Raw genomic sequence first — 23,245 nt, 5'->3', positions numbered from 1 at the left:
GTCGCCACCGCCGGCCGCTTCGATGTGGGCCTGAAAAATTTTTTCCCGTCAATACCATCGAATTAACGGTGGCCCGGGCTCTTCAAGAAAAATGGGATGGTTCGCCGTAAACGTCATGCCGGGTAGCGTGCAAGAGGCAAGCCGGAGCTCGCAGCAGGAATGGGGCAAGGAAGAACAAAGGGGGCGAGAAGGCTTAGGCTCCGAAGCCTCGCGACGCCAAGTGCGTCGGCGGCGTTTGCCTGCCGTGCAGACACAGGAAGGGATGCTTCACTTACGAAGCTCGTTGGTTTCCCGGGGCTTTGGTCGGAACCGCAGCGGGAATCCCATCCTCGTCGCCAAAAGATGTGTCGGCAGCGGCAGGCAAGCGGGGGCCCATGCCCAGCGAACGCGCGGCGAGCGCCAACGCAGAGAGGGAGACACGGAGCTAACTGCTCCTGATGAAAACTGGACGAAGACTCAGTCGACTCGCTGCCGTTTATTACTAATAAAGGCTTCACATGCCAGATGACACCTCCTGATTGGTCCAAGCTCGTCACATGACAGAAGGGGGGGTGCGTCATCTAGCTAAACAACTACAAAAGATACATGTACGATAACACAGAGATCTGACAGGGGGCGACACTATACTACACCGGCGTTCCAACGATCTCCGTTGCACGAGCCCCTTCTCATTCGCTGCACGAGCCTCCCTTGTCTTTCTTTTCCTCTTGTTGAAGATGGCCACAATGTCGTCTGCTCCTGCACTCGGTACTTCGTACGTACTTCTTCACACATATACATTGTAATAAGGACTTGTCATAAGTAGAGACCGGATTTTAGACACATGCCTATTTTGTTCCTTGCTTCATAATATGCATAAATTCATAATGAGCATGAAATGAGTGTTAAGAAAATGTGTAGTACTTTTTTAATGTGACGCTCTCTTTGCCACTTCCTTTAACTTTTTGCACTGCTGCTGCCTAGTACACCACGTCGTGAGGTGGTTCAGAGCATGTATATACATGGCAAGAGCGTGGCAAGGAGGAAAGTCGCTGCGAGAAATTCGTTAGGCCCTTTCCATCGCAGGGCATGTGCACAATGCCCTCAGGAGCTCCCTGGGTGTCGCCACATTAGCCTCTTGACAGCTTTGGTTATCCGTGACCCCCCTGAAAAGCATTGCAGAAACTGCAGCACTTACCTTTTGACTAATGTGCAAGTGCAGAGGGGACATAGATAAAAGCGGGAGACGAGATAGGCGACGTCAAATATGTTTCAGTAGAGTAAGGCCTCAATGCCCTCTGATGCGCCCTTCTGAATGCCTTCTGAAGCTCCCTGGGGGACGCAAGAATGCCCACTGGATACCGTGTGACCCCCCCACAAAAGCATTGTAGGAGCTGCAGCACTTGCCTCTGTATTCACACACAACAGTATCGACAGTCCAAGGAGGAGGTTGGGAGAATGTTAGAGAGGGAGTAGAGAGAGAGGTAGCAGGGAATGGGTACAACTGGATCCCATACCAACATAGTCAGGACACGGGTGATCAACATTACCCCTCTGCACGCGTGGCAGTTCACCTAAGATGACGCAGGAAAAATAACATGCATTGTCAGAAAGCATTGCTTATTTCGGCTCTCTTCAGTAAAGGAATGAGTAAACTAATGACGCATCTCTCTCTGTGTTACGTGGACAACCACAAGTGGTGCAGGTAAGGTAACATTTAATATCACAACTGTCGTATGCCGTCAACATCACCGCCAAATACTGTCAATGAATGCGAACAGCACAAACAGCCAACCTGCGCGATAGACACTTGGCACAGCTCTGCATGGTCATCAGCGCCACACACGTTGGCAGCAGTGGGCATCGATGGTAAAGAGTTCTCTAATTCGAAGGGCCCACAGCAAGTTGGTGCAACATGCTGCCTCCGTTTTCCTACGTGAACACGTCAAATAACGCGTCAGATGAATGTGTGCAAAACAACATGGTCAAAGGGCTCATTGAGCAAGAAAGGCAGTGTTTGGCACCTGTAGTAGACTAAATTCTCTGGCTGCAATGCTACGGCACGGGTGTGCCTCAACGGAGCAGAGCGAGTGAAGCGGAACGCCATCGCACCAGGTGTTGCGTGAAGGGAGAGGACATTGCCACGACGCCATGTCACCCTCATTCTCAGAAGCCTGTGTTATCTGCACGTTCCTTGTCAATGCAAGCCCTTGCCTGCATTCTAACTGTACCTCAGTAAACCCAAATGAAAACGCTCCAAGCATCCCCGCGAGGAGTTCATAGCTCAAAGGACCTCCCAGCGGAGTTCACTTGGACATTAATGCTTTTGCATTCACAATTCATAAGAAGTGCTTAGCTGTCAGATGTTTTTTCATCCGCATCCATCTGCTGTCTGTGTTATTAGTCTACAGCCAAGGGTCAGCGTTGTTCATTAATGTTCATTAATGTTCATTAATGTTCATTAATGACATCTTAGTTGAAATCAAGGAAAATAAATGGGCATGGGCAGGACATGTATTGAGGAGGGAAGATAACCGATGGTCATTAAGGGTAACGGACTGGATTCCAAGGGAAGGGAAGCGTAGCAGGGGGTGGCAGAAAGTTAGGTGGGCGGATGATATTAAGAAGTTTGCAGGGACGGCATGGCCACAATTAGTACATGACCGGGGTAGTTGGAGAAATATGGGAGAGGCCTTTGCCCTGCAGTGGGCTTAACCAGGCTGATGATGATGATGATGATGATGATGATGATGATGATAAAGGGTCAGCGTGCTGTCGCATTGTACTTTTTAGACCGCCATGTAAATCCAAAGCTAGTCTTGTGAGATGTTGTTCGAAGCTACTAAAAGTGGCCATTGTGCACCTACAAATGGCATTTAGGAATGAGTGGTACGGTATTTTGCAAAGGTGGCGGCCATGAACATGCAATGGCCATCCCATGCAATTGCTTTCGTTGGCGACGTAGCTTGTAGGCTTTCTCTGGGTTATGCAACCGCTGTGGATAGATGTATGTTGATTTAGTAACCGTAACTTTAGTCACCAACGCCTGACGATGCAGCTTCGATTAGGCCTGACGGGCTAGACAGTGTAGCCAATGGTGTGACTGTGACAAAAATTTGCTGCAGCCGATGTGATAACAGGCTGCAAACTGTTGCGGAAAGCTCATCACTAAAATGTTCCTACGGGTGGCTCATCAGTGATCGCTTGCATAAGCACACACACAGATTAGATTGACGGCCGTTGAAGCGATGTTTGGGTCCATGGTCAACCAGCCGGTAACTACTGTGAGCACGCGTGCCAAGTTTGTGGACTTGCGTGTGGGTAGAAAGCTCCCATCTGGGCAAACCTGTGTGCTTGAACACTGAACTCGATGCGATCAGCGTGCCTACTGCTGGCTGGTCATACTAATCTTTGCACATGCTCTCGTGCTTTCCATATGCGCTGCTGTTGTACTTCCGTCTGTTCGTGTCCTGTTAATTGTTTTCATTGTTATCGTCGATCTGGATGAACCACGTCTAGGCACCGGCCACGGTCATTCACTGAAGATACTAATATACAAAAAATTGAATGTTCGAGAAATCCAATATTAGAATATTCGAGTATTCGTGCACCCTTAAATTTCTATCCTCAAAGAAACATTGGGAGTTCCTGCCGATCAATTTTAGGATGCTTGTGTTAGTTAAACCATCAAATCATAAGAAGCCAACAAACACTGACACCAAAGACAACATAGGGGAAATTACTGGTGCTTAATAAATTAAATAAAGAAACGATAAATTAATGGAAATGAAGGTGGATGAAAAATTCCACAACCTTCCCGTCATGCGAAGGTTGTAAGATTGTTCCCCACTTGCGGCAAATTGTTTTTTCGTCTACTTTCATTTCCATTAATTTATTGTTTCTTTATTTCGTGTGTGAGTTTATTGACTGGTTGCCTTCACCTAAAAAGATCGCATTCTCGTGCTGCCTGCGGCGGAAAGGATGTTCCACATCCGCCGCCAAGGTTTGTGAGTGGTGGCGCTGGCTGACACTCCCAAGGTTCTACACTCTTAGGCAAAGTTACACCCTTTGGGGTGTATCTCTGGCACACAGCAATAATCGTTACCTGCCTTGCTTCATTTTCTTTCATGAAAACGCCGCGCCCGCTACTTTCCTATCAGGAATGCTACGTCACGCTGATAACGCGCATGCCGTTCATTACTGGGAACTACCAGGCTCGTCGCGTTAAAGAAAGGAAATGCAGACAAGACAGATGACAATTATTGTTGTGTGGCAAAAGGGTGTAATTTTGCTTAAGAGTGTACTAGGAAACATAAATACCCAAGAAAGTAGAAGGGGGAAATGGCGCCATGGTAGCTCGATTGGTAGAGCATTGCACGCATAATGGGAAGGTTGTGGGATCATTCCCCACTTGCGGCAAGTTGTTTTTCATCCACTTTCATTTCCATTAATTTTGTCATCATCATAATCAGTCTGTTTTATGTCCACTGCGGGACAAAGGCCTCTCCCTGCGATCTCCAATTACCCCTGTCCTGCGCCAACCTATTCCAACTTGTGGGGATGCGCAACTCTCACGCGTCCCCTGATATGTTGTTTTCCCGCATAACTCCCGTCTCCTGCAATCCAGCTTCGCTGCGTGGCCTGCATGATGGCCGCGGCAGTCGGTCTGGTTGAGGCGCAGTACAAGAGATGGCGCGAGTGTTGCCCTGCTAACGCCGCCTACCAGCGGCGTTACTTGGCCGTGGAAAGTCAAGGGACTTCCTCTTCAGTTGCGGGTCGGCAAGTGGAGCGGCCCTTCTGCGCGTGCGCCGATCCATGCTTCTGCGAGACCTTCTCGCGGGGCCTCCTTTGAACGTGCCATCGTTCGCGTGACCGTACGCGCGAACGTCCAGGCGTTGGTGTCCAGCATGGGGCGAACATATTCGTTCGTCATCCTGCCGCGGTGAGTCGGACTTCTAGATTTGCCGTGTGCCCATCGGCATGTTTTGTGGATAGCAACTCGGCTAGCAGGCATTGATCTATGAAAGGTGCAATAAATGCCCTTGTGATTGTTTGCACTACTGTGTTGTCGTTCCTTTGTCCCAAGAGTACGGGGGTGAGGATCCCACAAACTATCGCCCCCGAATTTTCTAATTTCATCGCTCCACCTATTCTTTTGTCGTCCTGAGTTGCGTTTTCCTTCTCTTTCTTCCAATTCTGTAACCCTAATGGTCCAATAGTTATCTAACCGGCACATTACATGACCTGCCCAGCTCCATTTTGTCCTCTTTATGTCAATTAGAATATCGTATATACCCGTTTGCTCTCTGATCCAAACCGCTCTCTTTCTGTCTTTAACGTTATGCTTAGCAATCTTTGTTCCATCGCTCTTTGCGCGGTCCTTAACTTGTTCTGAAGCTTCTTTGTCAGTCTCCAAGTCTCTACCCCATGTGTCAGCACTGGTAAAAGACACTGATTGTACACCTTCCTTTTCAATGATAATGGTAAGCTTCCAGTCAGGAGCTGGCAATGTCTGCCATATGCGATCCAACCCATTTTTATTCTTCTGTGAATTTCCTTCTCATGATCAGGGTTCCCTGTGATCAATTGACCAAGGTAAACATCCTCCTTCACAGACTCTAGAGGCTGACTGGCGATCTTGAACTCTTGTTCCTTTGCCCGGCTATTTATCATTATCTTTGTCTTCTGCATATTAATCTTCAGTCCCACTCTTACACTTTCCCTGTTAAGGTCGTCAATCATTTGTTGTAACTCGTCAGCATTGTTGCTGTATAGAACAATGCCATCGAGAAGCCGAAGGTTGCTGAGATATTCGCCGTCGATCTTTACTCCTAAGCCTTCCCAATTTAATAGCTTGCATACTTCTAAGCACGCAGTGAATAGCATTGGAGAAATTGTGTCTCCCTATCTGACCCCTTTCTTTATAGGTATCTTCCTGCTTTTCTTGTGTAGAATTAAGGTAGCTGTAGAACCTCTGCAGATATTTTCCAAGGTATTTACGTAAGCGTTCTGTACTCCTTGATTACGTAATGCTTCTATGACTGCTGGTATATCTACTGAATCAAAAGCCTTTTCATAATCTATGAAAGCCATATAGAGAGGGTTATTGTACTTTGCGGATTTCTCAATAACCTGATTGATGGCATGGATTTGATCCATTGTAGAGTATCCCTTCCTGAAGCCAGCATGTTCCCTTGGTTGACTAAAGTCCAGTATTGCCCTTATTCTATTTGAGATTATTTTGGTGAATATTTTATATAATACTAGGAGTAAGCTAAAGGGCCTATAGTTTTTTTTCAATTCTTTAATGTCTCCCGTTTCGTGTATTAGTATAATGTTTGCATTTTCCCAGTTTTCTGGAACCCTTGCAGTAGATAGACACTTCGTATAGAGAGCTGCCAGTTCACCAGGCATTATGTCTCCTCTATCTTTGATTAAATCTACTGTTATTCCATCTTCTCCTGCCACTCCTCCTCGTTTCATGTATTGCAAGCTCCTTCTGACCTCATCACTGGTTATGGGAGGAGTTCCTGTATCCTGTTCATTACTGGTTTTAATTGAGGTATCCTGACTCCTCTGGGTACCGTACAGGTCTGTATAGAATTCTTCCGCTGCTTTTACTGTATCTTCGAGATTGCTCATGATATTACCCTGCTTATATTTCAATGCATACATCTTGGTTTGTCCTGTGCCAAGTTTCTTTCTCACTGATTTCAGGGTGCGTCCACATTTTATGGCTTCTTCAGTCTTTCTCACGTTATAGTTTTAATAATGCTTTATTTTCACCTTGATCAGTTTTCACACTTCTGCAAATTCTATTTTATTTCTTGAGTTGGACACTTTCCTTTTTTGTCGTTTCTTTATTAGGTACCTTGTTACTTGGGAGAGCTTGCCTACTGGTTGCCTTGGTGCCTTGCCTCCCACTTCGATTGCTGCCTCTGAAGCCAGCCTAGTTAGGGTTTCATTCATTACCTCTATGTCATCTTCCTCTCTCTTTTCTAAGGCTGCATATTTGTTTGCAAGTACCAGCCTGAATTTGTCTGCTTTTACCCTTACTGCCTCTAGATTGACCTGTTTCTTCTTGACCAATTTAGCTAATTCTCTCTTCAAACTGAGGTGAATCTTAGCCCTCACTAACCTATGGTCACTGCACTTTACCCTACCTATCACTTCTACATCCTGCACTATACTGGGATCAGCAGAAAGTATAAAGTCAATTTCATTGCTTGTTTCACCATTACGGCTTTTCCAGGTCCACTTTCTGTTGCTACGCTTCCTGAAAAAGGTGTTCATTATTAGAAGCTTCTTCCTTTCTGCGAATTCTACCAGCATCTCTCCTCTAGCGTTCCTAGAATCGACGCCATAGTTGCGAATTGCTTGTTCACCAGCCTGCTTTTTCCCCACTTTTGCATTGAAGTCGCTCATTACTACAGTATATTGAGTTTGCACTTTTCTCATTGCTAATTCAACATCTTCATAAAACTGATGTACTTCCTCATCATTGTGACTGGATGCTTGAGTGTAGGCTGGTACTACCTTTAATCTATGTCTCTTTTCAAGGTCTTGTCTTCTGCGAAGCTCCGTCGTCAGAAAAAAGCACCCCACACCTCCACCAAATAAGTGTTATGTGGAAGCACAGTAGCGAAACTATAGTTACGTAGGAAGACACAGACAAAAAGCTACATACAAGTATATTTACAAGGAAATACGCCGCACTTGGCCAAGAGGCAAGAACCCGTGCTAGCCTCTAATCGTCGTCGTCGTCTTCACCTTGCTCGCCTCTTCGTGATTGCAAATACTGTTCTGTAGCACTACCCCTGGCGGCAAAAGAGCCGTCCCGGAGCGACTAAAGGCCGGACTCGGAAGCAGTGTAGTAGGCCTTGAGCCTGCTGACGTGGATGACATCACTAGATGCCAGAGTAGAGGACAAGGTTGAACTCACAGGAGTAATTTCGTACGTCACAGGCATCACCTGGCGCAGCATGCGGTAGGGCCCTGTGTATCGCGAAAGCAGCTCCTCTGAAAGTCCGACGTAACGAGAGGGCGATTACAGTAGCATGAGCGCACCAGGCGAAAATTGTACGTCACGATGGCGGGCGTTGTACTGACACTGCTGAGTAGTTTGTGAGGCCGTCAGTCAAGCACGGGCAAGCTGGCGTGCATGGTCAGCGAGGGCGACGGCGTCGCGCGCATACTTGCTTGTTGAGATCGCAGCAGGAGGAAGTGCCGTGTCTAGGGGCAAGGTAGGTTTGCGACCGTACAGAAGATAAAATGGAGAAAATCTGGCGGTGTCGTGCCAGGAAGAATTGTACGCAAATGTGACGGGAGGAAGGGCAATGTCCCAGTCGTGGTGGTCCTTGGAAATGTACTTGGACAGCATATCGGTAAGAGTACGATTTAAGCGCTCTGTCAGGCCATTGGTTTGAGGATGGTATGAGGTAGTCAGCTTGTGTTGAATGGAGCAGGAACGCACAATGTCAGCGATAATTTTAGAGAGGAAGTTTCGACCACGGTCAGTAAGCAGCTGTCGCGGGGTGCCATGAAGCAAGATAATGTCACGCAAGAATAAGTCTGCGACGTCAGTGTCGCAACTGGTAGGGGAGCCCGCGTGATAGCGTATCGGGTGGCGTAATCAGTTCTGACGCTTTTCCATTAGTTCCGAGAGGATGACGTGGGAAAGGGACTGAGGTGGTCTAATCCAAGATGAAAGAACGGTTGCACAGGGACGGTGATCGGCTGGAGATGACCGGCAGGTAGCACCTGAGGTGTTTTCCCACGCTGGCAGGGATCACAGGCAGCAGCATAGCGTCAGACGGAGCGAGCGAGTTCAGGCCAATAGAATCAGCGGCGGCATTATCGGAGCATGTGGCATAGGGACGAGAAGGGCCACCTGGGGGGCGAGAGTCGGCAGTATAAGTAGACCGGGTCGGGGAACTCCAGCGACTGCGACAGTGCCGAGAAATGGGCTCGATTCAGTGGTAGTGAAAACAGATGGGCTAGTCGTCAACAGTGCGCCATTGAGATGGGTTGCGGAAACGTGGTGGGTAAGAAGATGCGGGACGGGGCGGAATCGAAGAAGCCGGGCAGGTATCAGGGCGATGGGCCGAGAAGATGGTGTGAAGACCCATGTTTTCGAACTCCTGGCGGACAACTGCCTGGATCAGGGAAACCGTGACTGCAGATGCATTGGTGGTGCTGGAGTCGAAGTCAACTGTATAGGCGCCCTCGATCTCACGCCGGATGATCCTGGTAACATCGGCAGTGTTGATGGGACGAGGAGCACCGGCACAGGAAGATGTTGCTGGGGTGTTGGGCAGATGGGAAAACTGCTGGTCAATACTTTGGCTTTTAGCGAGTTCCAGGCGGCGGCACTCTTCTATAACTGCATCCACCGTCGCCACGTTGTTGGAAACGAGCAAGTTGAAGGCATCATCGGCAATGCCTTTGAAGATGTGGGAAACCTTGTCGGACTCAGTCATGTGTGCATCAACTTTGTGGCACAGAGCCAAGACGTCCTGAATGTACGTGACGTAGGGCTCTGTTGACGTCTGTACACGGCCGGATAACGCCTTCTGCGTGGCAAATTGGTGACCATAGGGGTTGCCGAACAAGTCTCTGAGCATTTGCTTAAGTGAATCCCAACTGGTGAGCTCATCTTCGTCCGTCCAAAACCAAACCTGAGGTGAGCCACCGAGGTAAAAGACTACGTTAGCAAGCTTGATAGTAGGGTCCCACCGGTTATTGAGGTTGACGTGTTCGTACAGGCTGATCCAGTCCTTGACGTCTTCCCCATCTTTGCCCGAGAATACGCCAGGATCACGGGAAGTGGGGAGAGTCATGTAGGTCGTCGAAGTGGCAGCAAGTGTCTGAGCCGGCTGAGTCGAGTTGTCGTCGCCGGGAGCCATGAAGGAAGGCTCGACGTACCGTCCACTGCGAAGCTCCGTGACGAGGTGCAGGGAACGTCCACCTCTACCAGATATGTTACGTAGGAAGATGCAGAGGAAAAGCTATATACATGTATATTTACAAGAAAATACGCCACACCTGACCAAGAGGCAACAGCCCGCGCTAGCCTCTAATCGTCGTCGTCGTCTTCACACTGCTCGCCTCTTCGTGATCGCAAATACTGTTCCGTAGCAGTATTTAGCGGGTGTATTTACAAGGATAGCAAACGCTGACCAACGTGGAAGCTAGCCAACATCAAGCAAGGCACATCATCGTCGTCAGATCAGCAGTGGCCACTTATGGCCACTGCTGATCCTAATAAATCCAAGGGTCAATATCGTCATCCTCTATTAGCACAAAACAATGTGTTGGCTAGCATTTGAAAATTGTCAAATGTACTGATGACCCTGCAGGAGCAGATGTTATTCTTTATGCTCCTTTCAATTTAGTTTGCAATTGTATGCCCGATTTTGTGCTACTTTGCAAGCTCCCATCATGACAAAATATAGTGCATAAGTTAAGCTGAGCTGCTATACAAGCAGTCTGGGAAAGCCATCTTTATGGCAGAGAAGGTCTGGAAACTGCAAGGGTCATAACTAGGTGCAACGAAATGGAATTGGCGTGATTGCGTGAACAAATCCAGCTTCAATAACAATTCTTTCTAGGGGAGTATAGGTCTGATGGGTTAATTCACTATGGTGATGCCTGTCCGTGTGACCTCATTTTACAAACATGCCAGCTGCCTGCCTCACATACACGAGCCCTCAACGCATAGCATTGTGCTCCAGTTTGTCAGGATTAGGATGTACCTCGGCAACTTTGCACAGGCATTCACCTATTCTATCATTCCTACGCCTCTCCCCTTCCACCTGCGACGTTTGTTGGCAGTCGATTTTTCCCGCAAACCAATTTGCGGCGGTGGTGGGACCACCAGACTGAATGCAATCAAGACCTCTCCGAGAGAGCACAGGGTACGTAGACATTTTTTTTCTTGCCTGCCAGCCCCGCAGTTTTGGCGCATTGCTTGGACTTAAGTTCGTCTGTGGTGCCCTGTACCTACGGCAAGTGCGTACATTGTGTTGCTGCTTTTCCGAACGCTAAGCATAAGAGCGGTGCCTAGTGCTCGTGCGTGGTCATACTACGCCGAGCCACACTTATTGGAGGCCCAAGCCGATGATGGTTACCCGTAGCTCTCGTGAGCAAGCCCATTCGTCATCAGGAAAGTACACTGCACAGCTGTGGAGACACTTTGCTTAGTGATGTGCTGCGGGAAGCCATCCCCCTGCAGTGATGTGCTAGCCGCACCCTTTTCTGCATTTTATCCTGTGGCGTGGGGGCCTTTCTGCTTCTCACACCGCTCTGGAACCAGGTGTTGTGCAGTGTTAGTTGTCGCCAAAGACAAATAAACCTGCTTTCGTTAAAACAGGGCAATACTGTGTTTTCTTGTGTGTGCAACGCTCACTACACCTTTTGCAGGCTGAGCGCATACATAGCAACAGACTAGGTTACGCAAGGTAATGGCTGACGGGGCCCTGAGGCTCGCTAAGCTCGAATCTGTGGGGCTCAGGACTTCTGCGAAATAGAAGACTCCTACAAGTTATAGCATAGTGATGAGCATAGGAGTTGGACAACGCACACTGACAATATAGTAGGCAAGGCAAATCAAAGATTAGGATTTATTCGACGGACTTTCAGACAAGCACCTGCAGAATCTAAACTTATTGTATACAAAGTGCTAGTTCGTCCTATAATGGAATATGCTTGCGAAGTCTGGGATCCATACGAGCAAAAGAATGCCCTAGGATAAGATAGGAATAACTTTAAGAAAGTGCCAGCAACCGATGGTTTAACCCGTTGTGACGCTGGCCAAGCATCGACCCGGGGTTATACCCTACTCTTCACTACCCCAGTTGGGCCCGTTTGTAGTGGGTCACGAGGCTTGTGCTTTTCGAGCACACCCCGGGCGTGCTGGACGGCCCATAGTTGTGTGTCCTTTACTGCAGACTGCAGTGCACTTTGACGTTCGAGCGGGTAAGTCCTGGAAGTAGATGCCGTCGGAAACCTGGCACTGTCCCACATGATGTGCCATTGGTCCGCCGGACCCGCTGCACAAACACCGCACACCCCACACGGATAGAGCTCTGGGTAAAGCACATGCAGCATTGCGGGGGCGAGGAGTGAGACGGTCTGTATTTGCCTTAGGATTACGGCCTCCTCCCGACTGAGAGCCGGGTGTGGAGGCGGCATTGTCGGTCGAGCTAAGCGATAACACTTGGTTACTTCAGCATAACTGGTCAATCTGTCCTTGGTTTCGAACCAACACACAGAACGGTCACTCTCAAGGGCGCGGAAGGTAAGCACTCACGCCGCCAAGTGGGCTGTCTCGTTGTGATTCAGGGAGGATGCACACTCGCCGGCGTGCGCCGGGAACCACTTGATACGGATGATGCTGCTGCGGTCTTGAAGTTGGAGCTTGCCGATGGTGGCGGCCGCCGGCGCGCATATTCGCCCCTTGGCAAAGTTGCGTATGGCGTTCCTTGAGTCGCTGAGCACGGTGCGACACTCGGCCTCAGTGATCGCCAGAGCAATGGCAACCTCCTCAGCGTCTGTGGCGTTCGTGCACCGCACGCTTGCTGCCATTGTCTTGGTGCCGTTGGCGCCGCAATGACCACTGCCGCGAAGCCTTCCCGCTAAAAAATTCACTAAAATTAGAAGTTAGAAAATCAGAAATTAGAATGCACTAAGAATGCACTAAAATTAGAAGCTGTGCAATGCGCTTCATTTTTTCCACATATCGAAGACAAGACTCGGTGTCACCGCTTTATGAAAAGGCAGACCTTCCTTTACTTAAAATGCGAAGGGAAAAGGCTGAGCCTTTTTTACAGCATTATGAATCGCATGGTGCTGGTAAACAAGGAACGCTACATAACCGAGACAACATCGCAGGTAGTAAGGAATAAACATTCAAAGTATGTGAAAGAGGGTAGATTTTCTAAGGATTGTTTTAAATATTCTTTCTTTTTGTAAACTGCGAGAGAATAGAATAAATTGCTGGAGAGAGTGGTAAGTGCGACTGGCTGCGAGCAGTTTCGGACCCACCTTCAACAATACTCTTCTTAGTTGCGCTTCATTTCAGTTTTTGCAGCCTTATAGTGCTGTACTAAGTGCTACAAGCTGATGCACTAAGTGTCATGAATTGTTCTTAATATCGTTCGTGTATACCTGATCATATGCACTGCTGTGTGTTTAGTGTTTATTGTTGTATAGCATGTAATATGTTATTGTACTCATTCCTATCTTGGCCCTGTAAAGGGCTATAGTATGTTCAAGTAAATAAATAAATAACAATAAATCTGTTACTGCAGTACACGCATGAGTGGAACCAAAGTCTTATGCAGATCCTGCAGACAATGGATGCTTTGCTATAAGTGATTTGCTGCAGTCATGGCCACAATGCCTACGCATGTCGCACTGTGCTAAAGAGTACTATCAGGAACATACAGGAGTGTGCGCATTACACATCCTTAGGTAAGGTTATATTCGTAATTGTTTTTTCAAGTAGTTGAATGTGTCTTCCTCACCTTCACATACTGCATTAATTCACAGTTGCATTACATTCTTGCGAATGCGGTGTTTCAATGAGAGTTAGTCATTCGGATATCTCGCACTGAAAGGAAACAATAGATTAGGTTTGCCACATACCTAAGTAAAAACTTGCCTACCACACCTTCTAATATACGGTAACTAGCATATCTAACCTATGTTCATCCACAACTAGAATTTGCTTCATCCACATGGTCATCATATCAGTAGTACCTTAGCATGTTGGAAGCTGTTCAGAAGGGAGCAGCCAAATTCATCTCGTGTAAGTATGACCATCTTTCTAGCATTACCCGAATAAAAAAAAAAGGACATTTCACTTCAGTGAGGAGAAATTCGCCGCATGATAGCTATTTTCCATCTATTTCACAGGTGCATTTATGCTGATACACCTCACAGTCTGCGAATTCATGCACCTGTGCACACGTCACGGCACCTTCACAACATGCTCAGTTTCATGCACATACGCAGGCATTTAACTCATCATCACTGCCTCGTGCTATTGCACATTGGAATGGTCTTCCGGATCACATCGCATCCATGTCTAACCACGAAACTTTTTGTGGTAGCCTGAATATGCTCTTTGATAACACTGTATAAGGATGTTCCACTGTACTCATTTGTTTTGTTACTTTCTTTTCTTTCCCCCCCTCCCTTTTTTTTAGGCTACTTGTTTCTGTTCTGTGCAAACTGTTAGCTCCCTTAACCAGTTCCATTCAGTGGGCCTGTCGGGTACTATGAATGAATGAATGAATGAATGAATGAATGAATGAATGAATGAATGAATGAATGAATGAGTGAATGAATGAATGAATGAATGAATGAAAGGATTGTGACGAAGAAGATCGGCAGGCTGAAATACCCCGTTTCCATCGCGTGGCTTGTACCCAGTTCGTTCGCTGGCTGCGCCCCTGTTGCCGCGTTGGTCGCTGCTTCTCTACAACCCGAATAAACCCCCTTTACAATTGGTGGAGGTGCTGTAGTAGTCCTGTAGTAATAAATAAATATGCTGTGCTGTAGTAGTCCTGCATTCACATTGTGCTAATTGTGAGAAAAAAATTCTCGTGGCTTTTTCCGAGCAATGGTTGTAGCAGGGCCGCTTCATATTTGTTGGTTGCTAGCACAATCTTTGCTCATTTGTCATTGTCTAGGCAGTGTTGCGCGCACACTCCTGAGCTCATTGCTTGGCAACAAATGTGCATAGTGACTTGTTTGCAGGACCAAATGTTTTTGAGTTAATGAGAATCTTAAGTTGTGCAGTAACGCACAGGCTAGTGAGGCGAGACATAGTGTGAATCACTAAATTTCCCAAATTAATGAGGTTAAAATGAACAAGCTCTTACTGTAATGGCTTACAACTCTATAATTTACTGTTGGAAACTTGACCTGCTAAAATAAATAAACTTGCTAAAAAGTTGAGAGTCATTTTAGCGTACGCTTATGAGGATGAAAGCGAAAGCCTGCATGCTCACGAGACGAGACATAGTGCGAATCACAAAATTTTCCAAATTAGGTTAAAATGAAGAAGCTCTTATTGTAGTGGCTTACAAGTGTATGATTTACTGTTTAAAACTTGACATGGTAAAGTAAATAAACTTGCTAAAAAGTTTATTCACTTTAGCATACACTTATGAGGATGCTCACGAGACATTCATTGCATTACTGGAGAGAGAGAGAGAGAAAGAGCGCTCTTTATTAGAAAAACTGAGAAATTTCCCGGTGCGTATATAACCGCTGGTATGCTACTCTTTATAGGGATTGGGAATGGGATTAAAAGATTCCAGAGGAAAGTGGGAGAAAAAGAACATTTTAATTCAAACGCGTTACTTCCTGTTACTTGTTTTCTCCCACCAAAGGTTGTGGGTTCTAATGCCGTATTTAACTCTGCCTTATTTAACTGTGACTTAATTTGCCATAATTAATACCAAAGGTCATAGGTTTGACTCCCATCAAAGGTCGTTGGTTCGAGTGCCTTAATTAGTTCTACCTGAATTAGCTGTGCCCTAATTTCACCCTAATTAACACCAAGGTTGTGGGTTCGACTCTTGACCTTCGCAATGTCAATTGGAATCCACCTTGGAGATGTGGCCGGTTCTCTCCCAGCGGGCTCGACTCTCCCCAAAGGTTGTGGGTGCTACTTTCGACGTTCATAATGGCAATTGGAATTGAACTTCGAGATCTGGCCGATTGGCCTATATCTATTAACTTTGCCTTAATTAACACCACAGGTCATGCTGTCGCTTCTTCAGCTCGGCTTCCCACTTTCTTATGAAGAAATTGATGGCTTAATTAGCCCTAATTAACACCAGAGGTCGTGGGTTCGACTACCACCACCCTGGTCCAGCTCATCATCTAATGCTGCATAGATGGGCACACCCTTTCTGGAATAGGCACATCTTCGGACATGTCCTTTGCAGGGTTGGTTGCCATGAGCTGTGCCTCTGTACCCCCACCAACTTGATAATTGTTAAAAAGCCACTTAGTGTTTGGACTAAAGTTGTCGCCTGAAAGGAAACACTGTTGTTAGTGTTACACTGTGTGCAAATGGAGGACGAGTATGGTAACTGAGAATGTACTATGGTTCACACAGGTGGCCAGGTAAATATACCTGGTAGTGAAGCTTCCATAGAAGCCCGTACGTTCAAAACATGGTAGTTCATTGGCGGTTCATGGGGATAGCGCGATCTGTGTGAGGAGAGAACACTTCCGCCAGAAGAAAAAGAAATGTGACGCCATATTTGTAAAAACAGAAGTGACGTCATTTTATTCTCAAAGGTGTGAAATTTGTTTTGGTGGCCCGCCATTACAGCTGTATATTCAAATTCCCCGCTGTTCAACTTGATGTGGATCCCGAGCTTTTAGCGCAGAAAGTGATGCAGTAAAAGGTCAGCCATATAGGTGTTGAAATCGTACCCTTGCACACAACATACTTTCTTTGGAGGCCGACGAAAGCTTTGGGTGTAGAGCGCTGGTCCCACCATCGGACGTCAAGCCTGTCGACCAGCACAGTCAGACGAAAACAGCTAAAGTAAATAATTGTCTGCCGGTGGTAATTTTGAATCAAAAGGTTAAGAAATGATGAAACTACCTCCATCATCAGATTCAGACAAATTTCGACAAGCAACAGAACATGTGAGGGTATTGTAACACGTTAACTTTACGAGTGCACCTTTCTGCACACTTCAAGAGAAGCATTGCATTGCAAGTTATAGCGGCGTGAAAACACCCCTTTTATGGTGGGCGCTGAAAAAAAGTATTTATCGATAATTATAAAGTAAAACAGAGCTGTCTTTTCTTTTCTCGTCATGCGCATTTAGAATTCAAAAGGAATTTTATTTTTTCTTGGATTATTCTGTGTCTCGTTTTAATTAAAAAACTTTTTTTTTTCCAATTTTTGTTCTCTCTTCATAGAGTCGCACTTCAATCAAATCTCCCATAACCACCCTTGCTGATGCCAGTGACACTTCGTTCTAAGCCACTTTTAGCCCAAAGCTTCGCAACCTATTTGGATTGACCTTGCAGGTGGTGCAAACATTGACTACAGTAATGGTGGGGAGAGCGATCTTTCATAAGTGACATTGTTTCATCCACTCTTGTGCAAAGTGCATGCAGCAGTCGGCAGTGCCTTTTTTTTCCTCCATCTTATTACTTCCAGTCGTGAGAGAGCTGTGCAAAGTGGACAGCTTGCATCTTGACTGGGCAGCACAAGATTGGACACAACAAAAAAGGGCATGATGCATAGTGCCATGCCTTGTTTTGTCATTGTGTTCAGTTTAGCATCTCTAAATTTAAGAAATATGTGTCAAGAGCTTGCAAAAGTCTTCACTTGACCTTGTGATACACATTTGCATGTGTGACCTTGCCTGCTTTTTTGTTGTGTTGGAGCAGACTCCTCCTTTCTCACCCCCTTCCACTATTTTGCTCTTTTTATACCCCCTACTCACTCCCCCATGCAAGATAGCCAACCAGAACTACCTCTGGTTAACCTCCCTGCCTTTCTTTGAATCTCTCTCCCCATGCAGACTCCTCGCGACCAGGCAGCACAAGTACTAAGGCTACCAATGGCCTGTGCGTAGACACTTTCTTCGAGCATCGCATTGCCTCTTTCTACATGGTGAGTGCAGACTGGAAAGTGCATCTTGTAACCTGACTTGGTTTGGTTGGGCACAAACTGAAATAACCGTGGGTGTCAACAGATCTTACCTTGTCCCGTGCTAACCATGCTTGATAGCCATTGCCAGCAAATAGTAAAGGAAACCAAAGCTCTAGCAGACAGAATTTACATACTGAATTTAAATATTATGTGCTTTAACTCTTGTAATAGCATGTGCATTATGCACATAATAGCATATTCATAACGTAGCATGTACAGTAGAACCTCGTTGATACAATCCCGTCTCGCACAGTTTCCCAGCGCCAACATTTGCGATAAAAAATGGAAAATATAACCCTACAGTTATGACTCTTTATTACCGGTTAATATGTTCTCCGAGAACACAACCTTTCGACTCCAGGGTTCAGTATATTGCTAAATCATGTGGTACATTTCAATTATTCCTGCCACTAGGAGGTCCCGTGTAAATAAGAAAAGGTGTGACGCCTGCACGGTTGAGAGCCGTTGGTGCCCACCATGGCAGCTTCCCCACAGTGGTCCCCGCCCTGGGTCACAAGAAAAGGCCGCCACGCACTCGACTTCCTATTCTGGCATCAAAAAATCTTCTCGCAGGTCGTCGTAGATCGCCATTCACAGCTATTGCCGCCATCCCATTATAATAAGCATCTTCACCTATCTGTTTCACGGTGTCTGCGGTGTAGTACCATTGGAAATGTACTGCACCCATTTAATAGGTGATAACCCCAATGCATGACCATTTGCTGCTGTAGGCAGTGTGAAGTGAGAATGATCTATCACTCTGATGGCATCATGTATCACTCTGACGGCCTTAGTGTTACTGTGGCCAAATCTTCAGCATTTAAAGCATCGCAGAGAATTGGGTACGCACGGTCTGACCCGCATTTTATGTCATCATCATCAGCCTGGTTACACCCACTGCAGGGCAAAGGCCTCTCTCATACTTCTGCGACAACCTGTAAACTTCATAATCTCATCCACCCACCTAGCTTCTGCCGCCCCCTGCTACACTTCCCTTCCCTTGGAATCCTGTCCATAACCCTTAATGACCATCGGTAATCTTCCCTCCTCATTACATCTCCTGCCCATGCCCATTTCTTTTTCTTGATTTCAACTAAGATGTCATTAACTCGTATTTGTTCCCTCACCCAATCTGCTCTTTTCTTATCCCTTAACGTTACACCCGTCATTCTTCTTTCCATAGCTTGTTGTGTCATCCTCAATTTAAGTAGAACCCTTTTCTTGAGCCTCCAGGTTTCTGCACCGTATGTGAGTGCTGGTAAGACACAGCTGTTATACACTTTTCTTTTGAGGAATAATGGCAACGTGCTGTTCATGATGTGGCAATGCCTGCCAAATGCACCCCAGCCCATTCTTATTCTTCTGATTATTTCAGTCTCATGATCCGGATCCACGGTCACAACCTGCCCTAAGTAGGTGTATTCCCTTACCACTTCCAGTGCCTTGCTTCCTATCGTAAACTGCTGTTCTCTTCCAAGACTGTTAAACATTACTTTAGTTTTCTGCAGATTAATTTTTAGACCCACCCTTCTGCTTTGCCTCTCTAGGTCAGTGAGCATGCATTGCAATTGGTCCCCTGAGTTACTAAGCAAGGCAATTTCATCAGCGAATTGCAAGTTACTAAGGTATTCTCCATTTGAGATTGCCTTTCTGATGCGATAGCAAGTTCATAATGTCGTGGTGGTGCATTTCTTTTTCATGTATGTAAACCTGGTTTCTCCAAATAAAAAATTATTTGGAAGTTCGCACCTGTCCATTGTACCTGTCTTTTTTTTTTCATCCTCATCTCTTTTGCGCTGTTTTTCTTCATGCAAAATAAGGAGACACACAGACGTCAGTAGTGAGTCACACAGCTGAAATTGACTTGCATACCGAAATTTCCATGGTTCACCAGACTTGCTGTACAAATGTTTGTAGTAGTTGCTTCAATGGCAAAAGCTTATAAGAACGTAAGTTACTGTTAACATAAGTTTGCCCGTACAATGATGAAGAGATGTACCTAAATTTTACTTTGATTGTTACATTAAAGAAACTTGATAGAGAATTTTTTTTAAATCCTGCATTTTTCTTGTGCGGTTGCTAATACCTTTTGCTGCATCAAGTGGCTTGTTTAAAGAACCGGTGGCACTTTTGAATGCTGCCGTTGCTGGAAATGTGGAAATAGAAAAAGTTCTGATAACCATCATGAAAGAAAGTGGTAATTCAAGAAAAAACTATGTTCAGGTCTGAAGTGCATAATTTAAGTGAGTCATATCTCGTGCAGACTGAGTACAAATTCCAGACTAGAGCATGATGATATGGATGAAGACCCATGGCATAGAAACAGAGTTTCTATTTGCCTTGCTCTCCCTGGTTCACCTTTAACTTGAGCTCAGATGACTTGAGAAAACCAGTGAAAACATTTGGACATAAACACGACAAAAAGAGATATCACAGCACTTTTCATCATGGTTGCATCTCAATTTTTTTGCTCGTTTTATCAAGTTTCAGTATAAACCAACTGGCACAGCAAGCAGCACTTCTACTGAGAAGATTGTCTGGATACCGTGACTTGCCATTATTTTGTTTGTACAGAAACAATCTGTATTGTATGGGCTTGCTTCTAACCTTGGAACCAGGATGGACTGACGACAAAGTCAAACAACAGTGCCGATAGGAGTGCTTGTCACAGATGACGCTGCTTCTTCAAAAGCTTTGTGTTCAAAATTTGCCCCTCTGTTTCACTGATTGTCCATTGTGGTAATCATGGTGTAATATTGATTTATTATTTTTTTTTCAGAACCAGCTCGTGCTTTGGGATACTCGAAACTTTGAGAAACCTGTATCCTTTGCGGGGCCCAGAATCTGGCATGCTTCTTTCAGTATGGAGCATTCGTTGCCTGTTCCAGCAACTTTGCAGCAATTCTTTCTGTGTCAAACCAGTGAGGAGAGTGGAGCACTACAGATGGCACATAAAACATCACTGCTGTTCTTGTTGTGAGCTCAGCAGAATATGCTGAGAAAAAATGTCACATAGCAGATGCACTGCCTTCAGGATTTGGCCAGTTTACATGGTGCACTGCTCTCAGGGTCAGCGCATTTTGCTGCCTTCAATGTTGAGTCAATACACCAGCACCTTCACGATTGCGTGATACAACCCGCCGTGGTTGCCCAGTGGCTATGGTGTTGGGCTGCTGAGCACGAGGTCGCGGGATCGAATCCCGGCCACGGCGGCCGCATTTCGATGGGGGCGAAATGCGAAAACACCTGTGTGCTTAGATTTAGGTGCACGTTAACGAACCCCAGGTGGTCAAAATTTCCGGAGTCCTCCACTACGGCGTGCCTCATAATCAGAAAGTGGTTTTGGCACGTAAAACCCCAAATATTAAAATTATTACGTGATACATACCCGCCATGGTTGTCTAATGGCTTTGACGTCGCGCTGCTAAACTCATGAGCACGGGATCCGATCCCCGCCGCCGACTTCATTGCATTTTGATGTGGGTGAAACACAAGAACGCTCGTTGTACCGTGCATTTGGTGCACATTTTAGAACTTCAGGAGGTCGAAATTATTCCAGAGTCCGCCACTATGGTGGGCCTCGTAATCGTATCGTGGTTTTGGCACGTAAAACCCCAAAATTTGATTTTATATCTTTTTTGAAGTCACATAGCATTCGTTCCACAAGGACAGGACGAGTTTACGTACAGCTGGCACAAGGTATTTGAGGATGTAGGTTCAGATCACCATAGGCAGCCATAGAGATCTTGTACAGGTTCATGTATGAATGACAAATAAAAGAAATTAACGGCTGAAAGCATTAACATTCTCATTGTATCTGCATCTAATTTGATTTTCACCAACCTCTCTGTCAGCTATTTAGCACATTTATTACAGGGTAGAAGCTTCCAGTTTGGTACACTACATGACACCACATTCGCTCTTAGTCGCGTTGCACACCAATCACAGTGACTCGGAGATCACTACCTAGTCACAGTGAAAAAACTTTGTTTTCATGGTGACCTCATTTGTTCAATTGTTATCTGTGACAAAGAAATCAGTGCTGGCAATGGCCAGACATCAGTCAGCTGGTTGAGTTTTTTCAGCTGGCGTCACAAGTGGGAACCATGCAGAGCCCATTATGGCCACTGCCGAGCCACTTTAGGTGGCAGTCTGTGTGTGAGGACATTGTGTGCCGCTCCTAAGTGTGAGCGATTTGCTTCTCGTGGGGCCTGTGCAATCTAAGAGTTGCTGGCTATAAGCTTTTGCGGCCATGTCACCTTCAATGTGGCATCTTAGTAGTTACCAATAGATAAACCTATTACACTGCTATGTATGGAGGGAGGCTAACAAACTGCCACACAATGATAAAAACTCTCCAAAGGTGGCTGTTGTGGAAGTACTGACCAACATCAACATTCACTGTCTGATTTGAGCCAGATTTTGCCATTTATTGGGGCTGCAAGTGGTACATTGAAGAACAGTCTGAGGAAACAACAGTATAAGAATCGGTGTAAGTTATTTAGAACAAATATATCAAATTTCGCCTGAAATATTGGTGTTATTCCTGAAGCCATCATTATGTCCTCAAATACCTTGTGCAACCAGTGCACTCCGTGTGCCACAAAGTGAGTTATGCAGAAATTTTTAAAATTGGCTATAATAAATATAAAAATTCTAATCCTTGAGCTAGATTTGCTCGAATTGGTGGACACTACTTGAACAACAGATCAATAAGCATAATTGACTAATTACCCTTTCAGTGTCACTGATGTACGGGTATGTTCCTGGGTTTCTTGTCCCGCCATGTCACTAATGTACCCGCATGTTCTCCACTTTCTCTGCTCAGATGTGTGTACTGACTGAGTTAGCGAGCTCTCAGGTAGTTTCACCATCTGTTGTATATTTCTAGAAGCATGTTTTCTTATCTCTCTGGGTTTGCTCAGTTTGGGCTTTTAGTTTTAGTTTGGGCGGATGCAGTACCGTAGAGTGCACCCCATCGTGGGCATGGATGCGCTGTGGGGAGCACGCGTCCGCAGGTGGGGGTTGCTGCTTTTCAGGCATGTGTTGGCGCCGTAGCTCACTGCTCTTGCATGTTTCTGCCGTCTGTCATATGTTTGTAGAAGGTTCCACTCTAGGAACCTTCTACAAACACATGACACTCTGGGAAGCATCATGGTTGAGAACAATGTCGCGCTGTGGAATTCCACTTCTGTCTAGTTATTGATGACATGATTGTTTATTTGCTACTTCTTTTATTCTCATACCTTTCCACTGTGTTTAGTTATGTCCCTTTGTTTTCAATTATATCTTTTTTTCTTTACGGTTTGCTTTTTTATTAACTTTCCTCCTTCTCTATTCCTGTACCGAGAGACTCGTGATGTGTCCACTGGAAAGTGAAACAGTTACTACTATGCTTGTGGCATTTCTCTCCCTCCCCACCCCCCACCCACATTTATTCCTTCTCTGTAAATGCAATAAGTTCTACTGCTGCTATCATTTGTTGACAGTGGACCTCTTCCACAGATGCATTCAGATATTGGTTTGGCATAAAAATGTGAAAAAGTAATGTAGCACGTGGATGCTGTC

General features: G+C 45.9%; 1 protein-coding gene across 2 annotated transcripts in view; it reads left to right on the top strand.

Annotated features, from left to right (window-relative positions):
- mio (GATOR complex protein mio) overlaps window positions 1–23,245 on the top strand; it is a 534,566-nt gene that overhangs the window by 226,193 nt on the left and 285,128 nt on the right. For both annotated transcript variants that reach the window (XM_070532612.1, XM_070532613.1), the window contains exons 9-10: window positions 17,547–17,638; window positions 20,457–20,498. In XM_070532612.1, coding sequence (XP_070388713.1) covers window positions 17,547–17,638; window positions 20,457–20,498 — 134 coding nt within the window. The remainder of the gene's footprint in view (window positions 1–17,546; window positions 17,639–20,456; window positions 20,499–23,245) is intronic.

Source organism: Dermacentor albipictus, chromosome 1 (genome assembly GCF_038994185.2).
Source record: "Dermacentor albipictus isolate Rhodes 1998 colony chromosome 1, USDA_Dalb.pri_finalv2, whole genome shotgun sequence".
NCBI classification, from domain to species: Eukaryota; Metazoa; Arthropoda; class Arachnida; order Ixodida; family Ixodidae; genus Dermacentor; species Dermacentor albipictus.
This window is presented reverse-complemented; position numbering and strand designations above follow the sequence as displayed.